Genomic DNA, 20,000 nt, shown 5'->3' on the forward strand with positions numbered 1-20,000 from the left:
TAGATTTGAAACTAACACATACCGAGGGTCAAAGGTCAAACATATAGCAGCCAGTGGGCTGATCCAGTCAAATTAGTGAGAGAGATTACTGCTTGATGTAATTGTTCATGTCTATACTACCATAACCCGATGCTACTAGACTGAAACAGGCGTCCAGCGTTATACATATAATAATATATAATATTATTATATATATTATTATTATATTATATATCGTTATTATATTAGCCTACACAGTCAAAGATCTGCTGAATGGATGAGCTTGTTTCGTGCGATGATAGCAGTCGGGTATCTTTTGAAATGGAGGGCGCGCAGGGACCAGAATAGGGTCATCCTGCTGAGCTAAAACCACACCGAGTACAAACCCTACAGGAAACAAATACATCTGTTGGATATCTACATCCTCCTTCAGTGGAACTGGCAACCGCTCGCCTTCACTCCTCCCTCTGCACTGCAGGACTCCCACTTAGCAAACCACAGTAGGTGACAATGATGCGTACTGTACATAGTCAAATTTTGTATTTCTTTATGATAAGATCACTTGTTCCGCCACTGTAACAAGAGGAAATAGGGGGGAAATTTGTTGCAGTGTATGTTGCTTGTTTGATGACCAACCAACCGTATTGTGCAGCCCGACGGCTCCGGCGCAGAGCGCACTGCGCTTAGCGCCGTCACGTAAAACCACAATAGTCTTTGCTTTTAGTTTGACACGTTTTGGGTTTGAATGAAATGCCATAATGCTCCTTGTACTGCTGGAATTGGGCTAGAAATGTATGACACCAATGAATGACTTGCTTTCAGTTTTTCTCTTTCAAAAAGGTGTGTGTGTGTGTGTGTGTGTTTTCATATGAAATGATACAAAACAAATTCATAATATATTGAGATTGAGTTGATTTCTTTTTCTCTGTCTTTTATTTCATTCAGTTTCATTGTGTGTATATACTTGAATCCAATGTCCTTATGTATGAAAAGAGAAATTTTATGTGTCCCTGTTTCTGAATAGGTTTGTAACTTGTAGATTTTCCTAAATTTGGCGACCCTGCTCTATCATTATGAAACGGGAGAATAAGGTTTTGGCGGAGGGAGAATGAATTAGCCTAAAAAAGATTGTTGTGCAGTTGTGCTTCACTCTGAGATGACCGGCTTATGTGACGTTTTAGGGAATGGAATATAACGAGCAGCTTTGTCATAGAACTGAGATGCAAATCTGAGAGAATACTGAACGCTCACTCCTCCCAGTTGTTCCAACCAAGGCCGCGTGCCGATTGGCTCCTTACAACGCATTACCATTGGACACCGCTGAGTCCCACAAATCCTTTTCTCATCAAACCTCCCCATCAGTATTAGTCCCATCAGTGACCTTGCCCACATCTTTTCTCTCATTACGAACAAAGTGGTCAAAGCGAGACGACAGACAGTTAGTATTTTATAACACACACAAGACAAAACACACACAAACAGTGTCGTTCTTACAGCATACAGGTTATTGCTTTGTGACGACCCAGCTGAAGAGAATCGCAGCAAAAATCAAAAACAAAAAGGCAAACTAGTATTTCCCTTTTGCCATTTTTCGCGACCTAAGGTGACTAAATACTGTGTGGACTCCACCGCCCCGACTCCTAGACTGGATGTGCGTACCTGTCTCCATGACTCCACCTGAGGCAGACCATGCAGTACTGTACACGTGTAATTAATGTCATCCTTGCCATACATTAAAGACTTCTCCCCAGTGTTTTCCATTGTAACTGCTTCTGAGGTCATGGCTGTGTGACATTGTGGTGTTGGTTAATGCCACGTGATCCCGTCTCATTGTTCTCATTGGACGAAACAGTATTTTGTTAGTGCTGTGCAGAGAGTCAGAGACTGATCCCACGAGTCAATCAAACCCCCGATCATCTCTTATCAATCACAAAAAAATAAACACATCTTCCAATCAACTGGAAGCAACCGGAGAATCGGCAAGCTGCTCGTTTTCTACGCTTTCCCTAAGCTTACACTTTTTTTTCCCCCTCCTTATATTTATTTTGAACAAATACCACTGCGGTGTGTGGCTGAACGTGACTCTTGATGTTTTGTACTACATAGGTATCCCCGCTGGCTCTTTTGCAGCTTGCCCTGTACCTGACGATGCTAGTTTATATCAGCAGCAGCACTTACTGTATCTTCTTACTGTAATAAGAATCCAAATGATCTGGAAGCTGTGGCGAAGCAGCTTCGCGGCAGAGATTGCATGAGAACGGTCTGTTGCTACTATACAGTATAATGTCTATTCCAATTAGTCTACCTGTCTCACTGTGTGTGTCACATTCAAAACCTCAGGGCAGAGTGAGGCTGGCTTTGGATAGTAATTGGCAGAAATAAATGTGTTTTTCTGCTGGAGGAGTATTTACAGAAACAACACCGGAGAGCGGGGGGGGGGGGTCAAATTACATTTTGCAAATGACTCTCAGTGTTTATTTTAAGCTGCTTGGAACGCCTAATGGGTAGGGTTTAGGGTAGCATTAGGGCAACTCAAGCTTTGTTTACTAAAGTTTGCGTATTTGAAAGTATTCTAAGGTGACTTTAGGAATACTTTCCCATGATTGTCTCAACTTTCTTGCATTCAATTCATTGTGATGTGAGGCAAAGCCCCGCCCGTCTGGGTGTCCAAGCAGGTTAAAACAACAGATGTAAGAATAGACCCAGGCCTGCAGACCACCCGTAGAAAAGCAGTGGTGCTCTGTCTTGTCTATGGAGCCGAGAGGATGGAGGAACACTATCCATCCTTTGCTAAGAAAGAGACCAACTGCCAGCCTATGCAGACAGCACCAAACCCCTTGTAGACAGAACTAGATATCTAATAGCCTATACGTGCGTGTGTGTGCTTACTTTGATTCAGTTTGTAATTATTAACTTGAGAGTTATTGATCATGATACGTTTGGCCAAACAGCTAACCCGTCCACTCTCCACTAAGCGATATGGTTACAATGGTAACCCTCTATTTCAAATTTAGCTTTGTTTTTCCCCCCTGTGTGTGTGTATATAAGATGTTTCTACAGTAGAATGTTGTAAAGTCGGCAAATCCACAAGATCCTGTTTATACAACTCAACCGTTCAAGTTGAAACGACAAATGTAACTACAGTATCACGTTTGTACTACCTAGATTCAATCAATGGAATATGACAGCAATGTCCCGTTATGTTTCGATTTTACTTTCCTTTATTATGGCATAAGGTTATTGCAGTCAGTTTCTAAAAAAAAAAGTATATGTAATGAAGGTATATGAGAAAATGTTCATAACACAAAATAAAGTTGTTTGAATTCAATGTTCTGTATTTGAATGTGACTTGAGATGTCGAGGCAAGTTAAGCTTGTTTTTGGCGAACGCTTGGAACACACGGAATCTTTAACGGTACTTTTGTGTTGATCACCGTGTAACATGCAAATAAAATCATGTATGTATTGTTACGTTCTCTCTGGGGGAGATCTTTGTCCTGGTTAACATTTCTGAATGGTTTAGGCTAACAATTGACATTCTGCTCTTCGCCCTTTCACTTTCGCAGTGTCACTCACCGTGGGGAGGTCAAGGCTTATTTCAGCACATTAATATCAATATGGCACCTGCACTTTACTGCACCACTGTCCCCGCTGTGCAGCATTATGGTAACTATCTGTCGCATAGTGCAAGCCACGCTGCGGTATAGCGTTTCTCCACAAGGTGTCGCCACACACCAGTACATGGTCCTGCTAAGAACTGTGTGCAGTATCTGGTGAGACTGAGGACAAAGAAGCCACAGCATGTTAGACTGCCTGACTCTCCCAGCGGAAAGTCCACTGCTCTGAAGCTGGTCAAGAGAGGAGACACAAGTCCAACAGGGTAGGAAAGCAGGCTGGTGACTGGATGGTTTCCAGCTCAAAGCAAAAAGGAGTAACGCTCCCAATTCTCTTGAGCAGCTTGCTGCCGATGGGCCCCTGAGCAATGTACTTAACCCTCCCACTGCTCTAGGGGAAGCTGCTCAGTTGCTAAATGCAATCCAGGTGTGAAGCAGAGGTGGCAGAAGTACACACATTCCATACTCAAGTGCAAATAATACTCATCTAAAAATATACTCTGGTAAAAACTGAGGTTCAAGGCCTCTAAAAAAAAGGCATTTCTTATTACATCCAGCATGGGAAGTAACAGTACCCTCCCACCCTGGGTCAGAGTCAGTCAGTTTCTTACTAGCAATATTCCTGGGAGCCTATAGGATGATGATTTGGGAGATGGATACATGACTTAAAGAGTAACAGAGCGAGCAGAACAGGGAGATACGGGAGAGTGGGAGGGATGCAGTGATGCAAAAGGGCGGCGAAAGGAACCTCTCTTGAAGAAACGACTTGAACTGTGTGGATGTGAAGCACCGACTGCCTGCTCAGCAAACTGCATCGATAAATGCATACGGTTGAAATCCCTAATCTTGCAATTTCACAGCAACGTTACTAATTCAGCTGAGTCCGACCATAAGGGAGGCTGAAGCAAGGAGGGAAACAATGTAGCATTATTATTAGGGTCATGCAACTTTCCTGAGACTGCGGTTAGCGTCGGCCTCGGGGTTATTACTTTGCTTCACGCTTGTTGCAGCTGAGGAGCTTTTTGTTCAGACACACCCGGTCTTGGTGCCATTTTAACCTCCTGGCTGCTGTGAACATGCAGTCTCTCGGATTGCCATCATAGCGAGATTGGAGTTATGAACACGAGAGTTATGAGTCAGTTTGCTACTTCCACTGATTCAATAATTATACTGAAGATAAAAGAAATACAAATGCTTCTTACTTCGATTATCCCAGTTTAAAGGAGAATTTAAAAAAAAAGTACAACCTTGACCTTATTTCCAGCTTTAAATATGATTTTGAAGTCACCCTGATAGGTTGGTTTTGATTCCCATGCACTGAAACAATCATATGTTTTGAACTGTGACCTGAAAATGGGGCATGTGAAATGCTTGTATTTATGTCCTGTAAATAGCTTATTTTCTGACACGCAGCGGCTCATATCCTTATTATATCATAGAGACAATGAGAAAATGTATGATCTATTTACCTTGGTGCAGCGTGCTCAGCCTGCTGTGTTTGCTGTCCGTCACATTAGAGATAACAGTCCTGTTCCCCCCGCTCCTCAGTTTGCAATCCATATGATGTTATTTCAGCTCAAATAAATAGGGGCAGGGGAGATTATGCATTATGTCCATAATCTGGAAATCAGATGTGTCTCTGAACAGGGCGAGCTGAAAGCACATCTGGGGACTTGCAGTTCAAAACATAATTTGTTTCAGTGCATGGGAATCCAACCAAACTTATCATATCCCCTCCAGAATTCTGGCAGACCTGCCTCTACTTGGGGTAAAAAAAAAATGCAAATCAATGTCTCACCTTGTGGTAGAGTTAGGGAACGCATCCTAAAGGCCTAAATATAGTTCCGCGTCACAATCCTCGCCGAATGCGCCGAGGGTTGTGCCGCGGTCGGCGAGCCTGTCGGCGCAGCCTGCGTGCAGCTCCTCGAAAATGTGACTCCGCGGCGTCGACGCGGACGTGACGTGACCAGCACGTGTCCAGCCTCGGAGGCGGGCCAAGGGCCTTCTTTTCTGTCTTTCCAGGTGCAATAACACTAACACAACAACGCCATCTGATGATTAAACATTGCTTGCTCCTCATCTAGCAAAGCCTCCTGCATAGCATACAACTTCGCCACCATGATTGCAAGTTCTGGTAAACAACACGATTACGTCATATCATATGTAATGGACATGAGTGTGCCACAAGCCACCTAGTGTCTCGGGGGTGTTATTGAAACCTGCTGAGTGACGTTCGAGTATGTATATCTTGCTGTCGGCGGCAAGGGTCCAAGTCGGGGCAGATGCGGAAGTATATTCAGGCTGGCGTAGGACCTGCTCTGACTCTAGGTGGGAAAGGGGGCGGGGCTTAGGACCTGCTCTGACTCTGGGTGGGAAAGGGGGCGGGGCTTAGGACCTGCTCTGACTCCGGGTGGGAAAGGGGACGGAGCTTAGGACCTGCTTTGACTCTGGGTGGGAGAGGGGGCGTTCTTGGTGATGTAAGTGGAATCGGAGATCAGCCTCTTGGCAGACCCAACAGCAAAAGTGGGTTTCAACCCCTAGAGGGCACTCTCACTGCATGCAAATTATACAGTGTGTAAACAGTTTACTCTCAAATGTGGAGATTTTGACCAGAATCCTTCATCAACACTCCTCAAAAGCCATATACTGTACATTGGTTTAAATCTGGAAAAAATATTTTGGGGTTTAGTTACCTTTAAATAATTGGTAGTTTGTGTAAATTTGGTGCAAGGTACTTTCTGCTCTCCTCTACAATACAGTGTCCATTGCTGAAGTGGCTTCAAACAAACTCCACAGCTTATGATGGTAATTGGCACATTTGCTTTATTTTGAAAACAGACATTGAAACCATTTTTCTTTTTTCATAGTTTTTTCTCACAAGTTTTAACTCCTTGATAAGGTTGAAACTGGACATTGCACTCACTGGAACATAGGAAAAGTATTTTTTGTTTTGCTCATTTGATTTTATTTTACGTTTTTTATTTTTTCTTAACATCAGTGCAAGAGTATTTTTCCAATTCATATCAAACTGTCATAACAACACCAAAGACATCAAAAAGAAGCCGCCACACCTCTTAAGATTTTGTGACTGCGAAAAAGTTCCTCTCAGAGGGAGAGTTCCCATCATGCATCTGGTTCGATGGTTCATGCTACTGTTGTCACGCTCGTTTTGCAGAACCCGGGTCGTCATGTAAGGGCCACTTACATCAATATTATAGCTGATTTCCATAGTTTATGTGATCATGTCAATACAATGGCCATAGGTCCTTTACTGTGAATGTGAGTAAAGAGAGAGTTAGTAAAAGGGATGTAAACCAAGCTTGAATGACTCAAGCAGAATAGAGAAAGAGTCATATATAGTCTCATCCTATAGTTTTTGTGGATTCAGGACAGAGCTGCCCAACTGGAAATGTCACACATCTATTAATACATTCTATTCTCCATGGCTCTATGTGTCAGTACGTTACCTATTTGATGCGTTTTCAAGACACTTGTATGGTGTTGAAAACGAGAGTTGCATTTCAAAACCGGCTTGTTTTTGTGCGTGCATTTGCAGAAGTACGGATTTTATTTGCGAAATGTGTTTTAACGAAAGTGCACTGCAATGCAAATAAGGTACAATACATTTGCAATGCATTTTAAATGCGGAACTATCCAGTTGGGCGCATTCCTTCGACTGCTGATTCACTCGCGATAAATAGTGAAGACGTACCAAATCATATCCTCGTCATCATTTTTCCCCATCCTCATCATCAACACTTCCTCATAGGATTTAGCTTGAGCCAAAAAACTTCACGCTGGAAACTCCCCCAACATGAGAAAATCATTGCCACACAAAAAATGACAAACAAATAGAAACGGACTGCCTTCACATTGGGAAGGCAAAGAGCAACCTTTAGATTTTGTTTTTGTGTTATTCATCATACTCTTAATTCTTCTTTCTCTAGGTTAAACTTTCTCTTAGTCATCCTTGGACTCGGTGACCTCCGCTGCACCTGCCGGGCCTGTCTCCTCTACTTTAGACTCCTCTGCAGCATCTGGAGGGAGGGAGGAGACAGAGGGAGGGAGGAGACAGAGGGAGGGAGGAGACAGAGGGACGGAGGAGACAGAGGGAGGGAGGAGACAGAGGGAGAGAGGAGACAGAGGGAGGGAGGAGACAGAGGGAGGGAGGGAGGAGACAGAGGGAGAGAGGGAGGAGACAGAGGGAGGGAGGAGACAGAGGGAGGGAGGAGACAGAGGGAGAGAGGGAGGAGACAGAGGGAGGGAGGAGACAGAGGGAGGGAGGGAGGAGACAGAGGGAGGGAGGAGACAGAGGGAGAGAGGGAGGAGACAGAGGGAGGGAGGAGACGGAGGGAGAGAGGGAGGAGACAGAGGGAGGCAGGGGACAGAGGGAGGGAGGAAACAGAGGGAGGGAGGAGACAGACGGAGGGAGGAGACAGAGGTAGAGAGGAGACAGACGGAGGGAGGAGACAGAGGGAGGGAGGAGACAGAGGGAGGGAGGAGACAGAGGTAGAGAGGAGACAGAGGGAGGGAGAGAGGAGACAGAGGGAGGGAGGAGACAGAGGGGGGGAGGAGACAGAGGGGGGGAGGAGACAGAGGGAGGGAGGAGACAGAGGGAGGGAGAAGACAGAGGTAGAGAGGAGACAGAGGGAGGGAGGAGACAGAGGGAGGGAGGAGACAGGTGGAGAGGAGAAAGGAGAGAGGGGGATGAGCAAGAAAGAGTAGGATCGGGTAGAAGAGAAGTGGGAGAGAGGGAGATAAGTTTTCAAACTTTGAATTAGAACATATACCCAGCAAACATTTAGAGGTATATAGAGGTTACAGCATGGTAATATTTTTTCGGCCACCAGCAACAATTTGGGGTTCTCATGTGGCCCCCCATGAAACATAATTGCCCACCCCTGATTTAGACATTGAATGGCTGTTGCTTGGACATCTAATCAAGACCTCCTGTCATGGTTCAAAAACATATCTGAAATGGAAGTTGTAGCGACTTCATTGACGTTACCTGCACGTTCCTAGGCGTCCCCACAACGTTGAAATATGTCATTACCACAACAGGCATATTCAGCTATTCTGCTAGGTTTATGTACACAGTGTGCATTCAGCAGCGTTATACATCACATACTGTACGTCCAGATTTATATACAGTATATATATATATATATATATATATATATCCCCGAACAGGGCGCGAACGAGGACCTCCCATGCCGTGATGGTCTGCTTTATTACCAAGTGAGCTATCTGATTGCTAGGGTTTCACTGGGTACCTTGAACATATAAACGGTTTACACAATGCGGCCTGCTGTTTGCTGCTGCTGCTTGGCGGGACAGTAAACATAATTTAAAACATAATTTAAGTATGCAGTATGCAGTATGCAGTATGCAGTGTATATATACAGCACAGTCAGCAGTAAATGGGGAAGGCTCAGCCTCTGCACACCACAGGCTCATTGTGTTGTTGTTTTTTACAGACAATAAAGACCACTTTGAGTTCAGTGTGAAGGCTTTTTACTGAACGGTATTTGGAGTACAATATTACAAGCAGTTACACTTCGGCCAACATGTAACCCGGAAGTGATCCTTAGCCCGCCCGCCCCTCGACATCATCAACAGGTCAAATGCCAACTGATAACATTACACAACAAATTTAAACGATGAGACAGGTTTAAATTGTCTCATCATAATTCGTTGGTTCGAGCCCCGACATGTCCAGTTGCCCCATTGTAACCATTTTGAACCCTGACCCGAACCATAACCCTAAACTTAACCAAGTGGTTTCAGTTGCCTAAACCTAACTGGCTCTGGCTCTGGCTCGGTAACCAGGAAGTAGTAGTAGTAGTAGTAGTAGTAGTACTACAGTAGTAGTAGTAGCAGCGGTTCCTGCAAATTGCTACCGGCCTCTGAGGCGGGGGGAAGGAAGAGGCAGGTATACAGTTTGCAGGAATGCTGAAGTTAAATTCAAAACCTTTTAAGACCTTTTTTAAGATCTTTTCAATATATTTTAAGACCTCAACTTTCTTCACATCAGCGATAGGGGTGTAAATCACAAGTTTCATCACAATACGATATTATATAGATTATTTTGACAACGATACGATATTTGCTGATATCACAAAGTCTGCCACGATACAATTTTGATTAAATTCAGGGGTCTGCGATCCGTATGACACGACATTATGCCCATAAATTTTAACACGATCAGATACAAAATTTAATAACTCATCAAATGGCGATTAAGACTTTTTAATACTTTTTAAGGGCCTTAGTTTTCCCTAAATTGATTCATCAACTTTTAATACTTTTCAAGACCCCGCGGATACCCTGATATAACAACAATCAGAGATCATGAATACGTCTCAATTTTCCGTAAAAAATAAAATAAAAAAAACCAGCATGCGCATGTGAGCTTTGCTGCTGACTGTAAATAATGAAGGAGGAGAGGCTCCTAATGGACTGAGCAGCTTAACTGATGTCCTGCGGCTATCAGTAGCATCTAGGTCTGCACACATCTCATGATGTGCTGCGGCTATCAGTAGCATCTAGGTCTGCCACAGGTCTGCCACAGTTTACTGCTGAATGATACTCAGCAAGCCAGCGCTAGCCTGTGAGCCACAGTCAATCACATTGCTTATGGCCTCTTTGAATTGCATATCATTTCTGATTGCATAGGCTCCTTAAACTGTTTTTAAATGTCTGTTTAATGTTGTTTTTATGCTGTAAAGTGCTTTGAGTTATCGAAAAAGCGCTTTATAAATCAAATGTATATTATTATTATTATTATTATTATTATTATTATTATCATCATCATTTTGAGGAGGAGTAGTAGTAGTGGTAGTAGCAGTAGTAGTATGCTGCTACTACTACTGCTATATAGCAGTAGTAGTAATGTAGCATTATTATTGTTATTATTATTATTATTATTAATTTATTATTACAGTATTACTTATTTTATCCATGCTTTCATCTATCTATCTATCTATCTATCTATCTATCTATCTATCTATCTATCTATCTATCTATTTATCTATCTATCTATCTATCTATCTATCTACAGTATCTAGTAGTAGTAGTGGTGGTGGTAGTAGCAGTAGTAGTATAGCAGCAGTAGTAGTAGCATTATTATAATAATAATAATAATAATTATTATTACTACTATAGTATTACTTATTTTATCCATGCTTTAATCTATCTATCTATCTATCTACGGTATCTATCTATCTATCTATCTATCTATCTACGGTATCTATCTATCTATCTATCTATCTATCTATCTATCTACGGTATCTATCTATCTATCTATCTATCTATCTACGGTATCTATCTATCTATCTATCTATCTATCATCTATCTATCTCTATAAAGGCAGTCATCCCCGGACTTGAGACCTGACAGTGTTTGCATCGTTAAAGTTATCAAATGAATAAATACTAGTCATTAAAAGTTTGAATGAGTCATTGCTATGGAGCCTTTAGAATGCCAGTCAGTCTCACCATGAGCTTCTCTTTGCTTCATGGCTTCTGCTCAGAGCCTTTGTTCAGCTTCCCTGAAAGTGATGATGTCATTCCATGATCTCATGCTCTTTTAATAGAAAGAGAGGAGACATCAAGGAATGACATCATTGCATGGGACAGTTACTATCCAGCGGGAGATGGTGATGGGGATGATGGTGTGTGTGTGTGTGTGTGTGTGTGTGTGTGTGTGTGTGTGTGTGTGTGTGTGTGTGTGTGTGTGCGTGTGCGTGCGTGCGTGCCTGGCTGCCTGCCTGCGTGCGTGCGTGCGTGCATCTCAAGAGTGAGTCATACAAAGGCACTTAGCAGATCTGTTGTCAGATTCCAGGTAAAAGGTAATTAGCCAGTATGACAGCCTTCACCGCAGTCACCGAACGGTGACACTAAATGCAATTTCTTTTTCTTTTTGACAGAAAATGTCTTTCATTTGTGATATTCCAACATCAGTGCCTCTTCAGCCTCATCTACAACACTGATACGACTGACTAACTGTAAACGTGTGGTGTTTAACTAAGTTATTTAAGGCCTTGAAACAAACCCCTAAACTCTACTGGTCTTTGTGTCTCGTCTTCTCCCTGTTCATTATTTTGGATGTGACTACTCGACTCTTGCCCTTCATCTGCCGCATTCGACTGTCTGTAACTTATGGCCCAATTGAATATTCAATGAGATCTCTCATCATGGTTATGACAGTTATGACTAACAGCTTGCTCAGATGTAATCAACAGAAGCCAATCACACAGGCCTTTCCCCGGTAGAGAATGTCGATCATGCTTGGCTACCTCATAAATCATTCAGTTCGATCAGAGTACCTGGTGTCCTTGTGTACATGACTCCAGCAGCCTGTGCCGTCACAAGCCTTAACCAAGTGTATTCAATAGAAGTCATAAATATTCAGTTCAGTTGGTAAAGCAGATTGTGGCCGCCGGCCGTACTTGGTATTCTTAATTTGCAGTTCTTGGTAAAGTCGTGTTTATTTGCGACAGACTTCCCCGACACGGATCGTGACCAAGGATCATTAATCATTCATTTGAATCAGAGCACCTGTTATCCGCGGCCTATGCTAGCCATCCCATCGAGGTGGTAACTATGACAACAGGGAGACAGTGCTGCCTAGGTGACCTAGTTTCCTTGTAGTTCTCCAGTCTGTGTGTGTGTGTGTGTGTGTGTGTGTGTGTGTGTGTGTGTGTGTGTGTGTGTGTGTGTGTGTGTGTGTGTGTGTGCGTGTGCGTGCGTGCGTGTGTGCACGTGTGTGTGTGTGTGCGCGCGTGTGTCTGCGCGCTTCATACTGAGCATGCTGCATTAACTACCTGTCTGACCCAGTCTGAAAGTCCTTGGAGCAGAGATATAGGAGTTCATGTCAAGTGTATGTTGTGTGAGTGTGCTGTATCAATGTTATAATGGAATTTCATGGCCTTATAATTTCGTCGCAGGCGTACACTTTTTCTATAATTGGATGTCATACGGTGGTTTGCTTTGAAATCTATAAGCAGAGCTCAAGGCTTCTTGTGCTGAGGTCCAAAATCTGGTGGACAGCAAAGACGGTATGATATTTGCACCTGCTGTAACACGGATTTAATCACCAATATTCGTCGCCTTTATGCTCAATTTGGGTTTGTTCTCATTTGGATTCACACAAAGGTGAATATTGGTACTTCAACATATGACATCATGAGATTCATACAAGTTCATCTGAGATGTTCATGACCCAATATAGCTCTGGTCCAGTGCACTTTTTGTATAAAGTCCAAGCCCCCCTAGGTGCCAGTAGTGAGTAAATACAGCAAGAATGTGGCCGTTCAAAATTGTGGATACATGTTTTTTTAAGTGCAAAAAAGTGGATTTTATACAAAAAGTGGGGGGCTACCCCCCACCCACAGTCCCGCCACCACCTCAGCGAAAAGGTGCCCATTGTTCATCTAGCCTAGCGCCCTGGACCAGAGCTAGACCAATAGTCTGACGTGGTCAGACCCAACGTCTTCCAGCGATGCTCCAATAGTATCATGGCGGAAGTCCGGCTCTCCGCGTGCATTGGTGCATCGTTCGAAAGGTACCGCGTGACGCGAGTTGCGTCACGCAAATAAGGCGGTCCGTGCTTGGTCAATTGATCTGTCACACATTTTGTTTTGGACTTTTCAAGAGTTGTGCACTACTGCGAGGACTAGACCAATACGCAACATTGTTTCATCACAATGAGGCTACGACGTGGTGATTTCCAAGCTAACATGCCCTCCGTCTACAGCCTCCATCTTTATTAACCTGTGCAGATCATTTTACGTATCTTAATCTCAGCCTCGTCTGTATGGAGAGTCTATCTTGAAGAGCCTCAGACAGAAAAAGGGCGTCTAGTCTCATATCGAGCTGTGCTTATGTGTTAACCAGTGAATGATGGAGCACTGCCAAAGCTCTTTAAATCCTCAAGACTCACAATGAGCAGTTATTTCCTGCGCCGTCTGCCAAGAAGACTGCGGTAAAGCTCACCTATTCTTCTTTATTAGTTATTTACAGCCGGTAATTGCCTCTCGATTGTCGAGACCGTCTCGATTGTTTTGTCTCTGGACTCCGTGCATTCTCCGCCGTGTGCACGCCCACCGCCATGACATGACGCTGCCAGATGGTTTGTTTTCACACAACCATCTGGCAACTCGCTCGGGAACCCGTTTCAAAGAGGCAGGCACTTCCAAAAAAAAACCTGGCAGGTGATTGGATGAACCGTCTGTCTATCACGTCGCGTCTATCACGGGCTCACTTCTCACTGTCACACCTTAAATCCCCTCCATGCTGCCTCTGGACGCTGATTGGTGCAAACCACTAGTGGTTCAGATTCGAACCAATAGATTGGAGCGTGGCAAGATGGAGTTGCCGTGTGATCGTCATCTAATGATCTCGCACGAATCCAGCTGCCTCGCAGGGTTACAAAAGGAAGGCTTTGAGTTGAATGCTGAGTTTTTGTGGTCAGGTGAGAGGTCTGCAAAAGACAAGCCCTGCTTAGTTTCTACGTCTTAGTTTCCTTTCCAATCGTCCTTATCAGCCATATGCTGTCATGGATTCACCTTCAGAAGAACCCATGCTTTATTGAAGATTGAAGATAAAGAACAATTCGCGTACCTTGTTTATCTTTTGTTTGGTTGGGCTCCTCCTTCTCAGCTGTCGGGCTGACAGCAGCAGGCACGTCGGCTTGTTTGGCCTCCTCCTTCTCCCCGCTCTTCTCCTGGGCCGTGGCCGTGGCTGTGGTGGGACTCTTCGCCGCCGCTGCCGCAGCCACCGGGGCCTCCACCTCTTTGGGCTTCTCCTCCGCCTTGGGCTCCTCTTTCTGGGCTTCAGAGGGAGCGGCAGGAGAGGGGGCGGCCGCTACGGGAGACGTGGCCGCGCCTGCAGGAGAGGTGGCGACGGCTGCCGGGGAGTTAGCCGGCTTGTCTGCCACTGGGCTTTTGGCTTGGCTCGTCTGGTCCTCCTGCTTCTTGCCCTCCTCCGCCGCGGCCTGCTCCTCCTTGGCGGGTGCCTCCTCTCCCTGGGCTTCCTTGGCCTCCTCCTCTCCGCCCTCCGTCGCCTCCTCTGGAACAGCGGGAGTGTCTCCCTCCTTCTCCTCCTCGTCTCCGTCTTTCATCTTTTTCCGGGTTATGTGTCCTCGGAAGCTGGCTTGTATTTTAGTGGCAGCCTTGTGGGCCTTGTCTTCAGGTTTGTTGGCGGTGCCATCCTGCTCAATCTTCTGGTCCACATCCTCGTTCTTCTCCACCTGCAAGAGAGAGATCGTTAAGAGAAGGGACGGGTTTTGTAGAATCCACTGGAATTGAGCAAGGGTATGTACAGGTAGATCCACTAACATCTATCAAGGTATCCCTCTACTGTGCTGGTATGTAGCTTGATCTCAAGAGGTCATCTTGGCACCATTTTATTTGGGCCAACAATCAAAAGAGGTACAATATGTCATTCATTAGAAAGGGCCAGAAGTCAGAAAAGGACAAGATCATAGGTTAAGAGAGGGTTTGTTAGTTAAGTTATGAACTGGTTTATTTGTGACCATTACAGGAGCATAGGTTGGGAAGATATGAGGCTAAGTTGAGGTTTCAGGAGTGGTTTAGGATTGAGTTCTAGTGCAGGACTGGCTCAGGAATAGGTGTAGGATTAGGACAGGAGATATTGGAAGGGGGTCCAAGATATTACCTTAGGTACCTGGCTCCATAGCTGTCCATCAAATAGTGGGTTGTGCTATGAGTCAAATACATCTAATGAAAAGGAAATCAAATCAAAGGAATGAATGATGAGCAAACAAAATTAATCAGTCAACATTCAAAATGAATAGGCAAATCAAAGAAAGTAGAACATTCTAGAGCTAACGTCAGACTGATCAGACGCCTTATACTGTGTGTGCGCACCTGAAATGAATGTGAATAAGCAATATGAAGCAAACACAAATTGACAAAGAGCATGCAGCATCAGAGAGGCCAAATGATGAAGACATGAGAAATCAAACTGCAGAACCTGAAAGGTGTGTACGTGGAGGGCAGATAGATCAAACTGCAGAACCTGAAAGGTGTGTACGTGGAGGGCAGATAGATCAAACTGCAGAACCTGAAAGGTGTGCATGTGGAGGGCAGATATCCTACCGGCTGTCAAGCCTTAATGGGGAGCCAATGATTGGTTTTACAATTGAATAAATCTACACATTTCATCTCTTCATGTGCAACAGAAGATAGATCTAGTAGCACTGTATCATCTCTGCAACAGAAGATAGATCTAGTACCACTGCATGATCTCTGCAACAGAAGATAGATCTAGTACCACTGCATGATCTCTGCAACAGAAGATAGATCTAGTACCACTGTATCATCTCTTCATGTACAACAGAAGATATATCTAGTACCACTGTATCATCTCTTCATGTACAACAGAAGATATATCTAGTACCACTGTATCATCTCTTCATGTACAACAGAAGATAGATCTAGTACCACTGTATCATCTCTTCATGTACAACAGAAGATAGATCTAGTACCACTGTATCATCTCTTCATGTGCAACAGAAGATAGATCTAGTACCACTGTATCATCTCTTCATGTGCAACAGAAGATAGATCTAGTACCACTGCATCATCTCTTCATGTACAACAGAAGATAGATCTAGTACCACTGCATGATCTCTGCAACAGAAGATAGATCTAGTACCACTGTATCATCTCTTCATGTACAACAGAAGATAGATCTAGTACCACTGCATCATCTCTTCATGTACAACAGAAGATAGATCTAGTACCACTGTATCATCTCTTCATGTGCAACAGAAGATAGATCTAGTACCACTGTATCATCTCTTCATGTGCAACAGAAGATAGATCTAGTACCACTGTATCATCTCTTCATGTACAGCAGAAGATAGATCTAGTACCACTGTATCATCTCTTCATGTGCAACAGAAGATAGATATAGTACCACTGTATCATCTCTTCATGTACAACAGAAGATAGATCTAGTACCACTGTATCATCTCTTCATGTACAACAGAAGATAGATCTAGTACCACTGCATCATCTCTTCATGTACAACAGAAGATAGATCTAGTACCACTGTATCATCTCTTCATGTACAACAGAAGATAGATCTAGTACCACTGCATCATCTCTTCATGTACAACAGAAGATAGATCTAGTACCACTGCATCATCTCTTCATGTACAACAGAAGATAGATCTAGTACCACTGTATCATCTCTGCATGTACAACAGAAGATAGATCTAGTACCACTGTATCATCTCTTCATGTACAACAGAAGATAGATCTAGTACCACTGCATCATCTCTTCATGCCTCACAATGAACTGGATGCTGGGATTGGGGCCACCTCAAATGACTCCTGGCATTTATTGTGGTTAATCCATTCAGGCATGAGGTTGATATTGTTCTCTTGATAATGCCGCTGAAATGGATGAACAGTTCTTACTGTAAGCTTTAGAACCCTCTATCTTCAAAACTGTGACCAGAAAGATGTGAGCATTGAAACAAAAGCCTCTTCCTCTAAAAAAAAATAATGAGACAATCCTTATTCTCTAGGTGTCTTTCTACAGATCCATCTCTCTGGCTGCTAGGGAACGAGTTGCTAAGCTAGGATCTCTTCAGCATTCACCTCCATACCCCTCCCAACCATCAAAGGTTACCCTGACAACCAGAGTGCTAACTCATCACGGGCGCTGTCTGCCGGTTGGTGCTATGAAAGACTATATGTCACCCTGATTGGCACGCAATGCACCTGACCCCTCAGGGGAGCGAGCCAATAGGAACTCATAAATCAGGCGGAGCAATCAGCATGGCCGGGGAGGGGCTGTGTGAGTGATGGGGGGGGGGGGGGGGGCTATGTGTGTGTTAACACTGGGCGTGCCGTCGCGTGCCGCCATCTCATTTAAGGTCAGGCGAACGTGAGGGGAAACAGTTTTCAAGTTGTGACTTGCTGGGGTAAGGCGGCTGCATCCATCACTGTCTAATCTCCCACCCAATTTTGACTCCGTGCGTTTGTAATAATGTCATCAGATTGGGGATGGGAGGCGTTTGATTGGACGGCTGCCTGCGTGAGGCGTAACATCCGTGCGACATGATTGAAGAGCCACAGGCACTAAAGCAACACATCTTCCTCAGGGTCAGTGTGTCAGTCCAATATGAGAGCAGCTGGGAGGCCAAGGTGCAGCTGCGTGGCTATATTCACTGCCTCCACCTTTTATATCCATGCGCTCCCATGGGTGCTGTGTGTAAATCTGGCTCCGGGGCCTTTCTGCGTCGCCACTCTTAATATCAACTGTCTCGTCAGGTGATTCTCTGTGCCATATGATATAAAACAAAATATCTATAATAGTGTTGACTTTGCCCAGAGAGCGATGGCAGGTTTACAGAGGCTATATACGCTATTGCTCGTTAACCAATGCAATGCTTTATGTTTAAGAGCTGGACCCTGTTTGCTTAACAAGAAATTGATAGCCACCCAAGTCCGGTAATGGAGTGAGCCGGAGTGCACTGCAGCTAGAACGTAGCGGGATGTGAAATTAGCCAGCTATTATCTAACGTTAGCTATTATCTAACGTTAGCTATTAGCTAACGCGGAGACAGACAGAGTACCAGCGCCACACCCTCTGCTCTTAATATATGCATGACAATGACTTATTGGGTTTTTATATGCCTGATCTCATGGGTGCTTACAATTGCCAAAATTTGACCCAAGCACTTAACTCAAATAGAATTACTTACTGGCTGCATGCAGTGAGTCAGAGTGAGAGGGAGAGAGAGAGAGAGAGAGAGAGAGAGAGAGAGAGAGAGAGAGGGAGAGAGAGAGAGAGAGAGAGAGAGAGAGAGAGAGAGAGAGAGAGAGAGAGAGATGGATGAGGGTGTTTGGGAATATGGGGGTATGACATCATTATTGGAGTAGGGGGAATGTCAGATCTCTCTGTGTGTGTGTGTGTGTGTGTGTGTGTGTGTGTGTGTGTGTGTGTGTGTGTGTGTGTGTGTGTGTGTGTGTGTGTGTGTGTGTGTGTGTGTGTGTGTGTGCGTGTGCGTGCGTGCGTGCGTGCGTGCGTGCGTGGGTGCGTGCGTGCGTGCGTGTGTGTGAGAGAGAGCGCGCAAATGTAATAAAATACCAGCGGAGTGTCAAATGATCTCATATCGGTGTATGGGAAGGAGAACAGAGAGATCATCATCCTGGTGATTTGACATCATTTACATTATTGATATTTGTCTAATGTCTCCCAGAAAAAGCTGTGCTCTGATTTATCTCAAGCTGACTGCTGTATTCTGTAAGATTCCGTGAATCATAGGATTCAGAGAAAAATAATTGTTGCATTAAGTCCTTGTTCATCTATCAAGAAGGTATCTTATACTGTAATACTAATATCTTATTGGTTTGTGTTATATTGCAAATCCTGTGAAGACAGTGGGTTGTCGTGTGCACCGCGACAGACATATTTCACAGTGTCTGAGTGTCACACATTTTCATTCATAAACGTAGTAGCACCTCTCAAAACTACAGCACAGCACACACACACCCTTTCACATCTTCCAACTGAGATTTTTGTTTTATGATTTTCTTTTTGTCTCTCCCATTTTCCTCCCCAATTGAACTTGTCCAATTTCGGCTGCTGTCCTGGTCGTTTCTCCACGACCTCTTCCGATCCGGGGAGAGTCGTAGACTAGCACATGCTTCCTCCGATACATGTGCGGTCGATAGGGTCGCTTCTTTTCACCTGACAGTGAGGGGTAGCACCGGGAAGACGTAGTGCGTGAGAGAGGATCACGCTATTCCCCCCAGTTCCCCTCCGCCCCGACCGACCAGAGGAGGCGCTAGTGCAGGACTCGTGCCCCACCGGCTGGTGCTGGTAATTGAATTGAACCCAGGTGGTTGTAGTGGTAGGCGAGTGCTTTTTACCTTTACACTACCCAGAGGCCCCTCCAAAATTACACTTCCTGTTTATCGCAGATGATTTAGATCTCTTCCTGAATTAATTCATAGTCAGACGACATCATTCTCATTATCGGGTTAATCAAACCGAGGAATCCCTAATTAAAATTAGACCGCAGTATTTCCTCATTACACACACATTCTTCCCGGTTGCCATAGATACACGTTAACCCTTAAAAACTGTTTCTACACTATCCAGCAAAAGGTAATGTATGCAATATACAGTATAGTGCTGTATATAAACAGGTATGCTGTATATAAATGGAGAGAATCTTCCTGATTGCAAAAGAGACACAATCAGATCCAATCTGTCTGCCATCAGAAGAGCTAATAGTGTGTAACCAAGACAAATTCATTGCTATAGGACACATTGTCACCTAAAACAGCTTTATGTAATTCAATATGCAGCATTATACAGCATTCACAAGAGCCTGTAGGCAGGCAACAGATCATGACTGGTAT

At 44.2% G+C, this 20,000-nt stretch overlaps 1 protein-coding gene across 1 annotated transcript in view; it reads right to left on the minus strand.

Annotated features, from left to right (window-relative positions):
- Positions 1-7,510: 7,510 nt before the first annotated feature.
- Positions 7,511-20,000, minus strand: part of gap43 (growth associated protein 43) — a gene marked incomplete at its 5' end in the record, with an annotated part of 16,705 nt that continues 4,215 nt past the window's right edge. Inside the window, 2 exons of the mRNA XM_083637600.1 lie at positions 7,511-7,629; positions 14,215-14,842. Coding sequence (XP_083493726.1) covers positions 7,553-7,629; positions 14,215-14,842 — 705 coding nt within the window. The 3' untranslated portion in view covers positions 7,511-7,552. The remainder of the gene's footprint in view (positions 7,630-14,214; positions 14,843-20,000) is intronic.

This window comes from Poromitra crassiceps (assembly GCF_964638095.1).
Source record: "Poromitra crassiceps genome assembly, chromosome: 5".
In the NCBI taxonomy this organism is placed as follows: Eukaryota; Metazoa; Chordata; class Actinopteri; order Beryciformes; family Melamphaidae; genus Poromitra; species Poromitra crassiceps.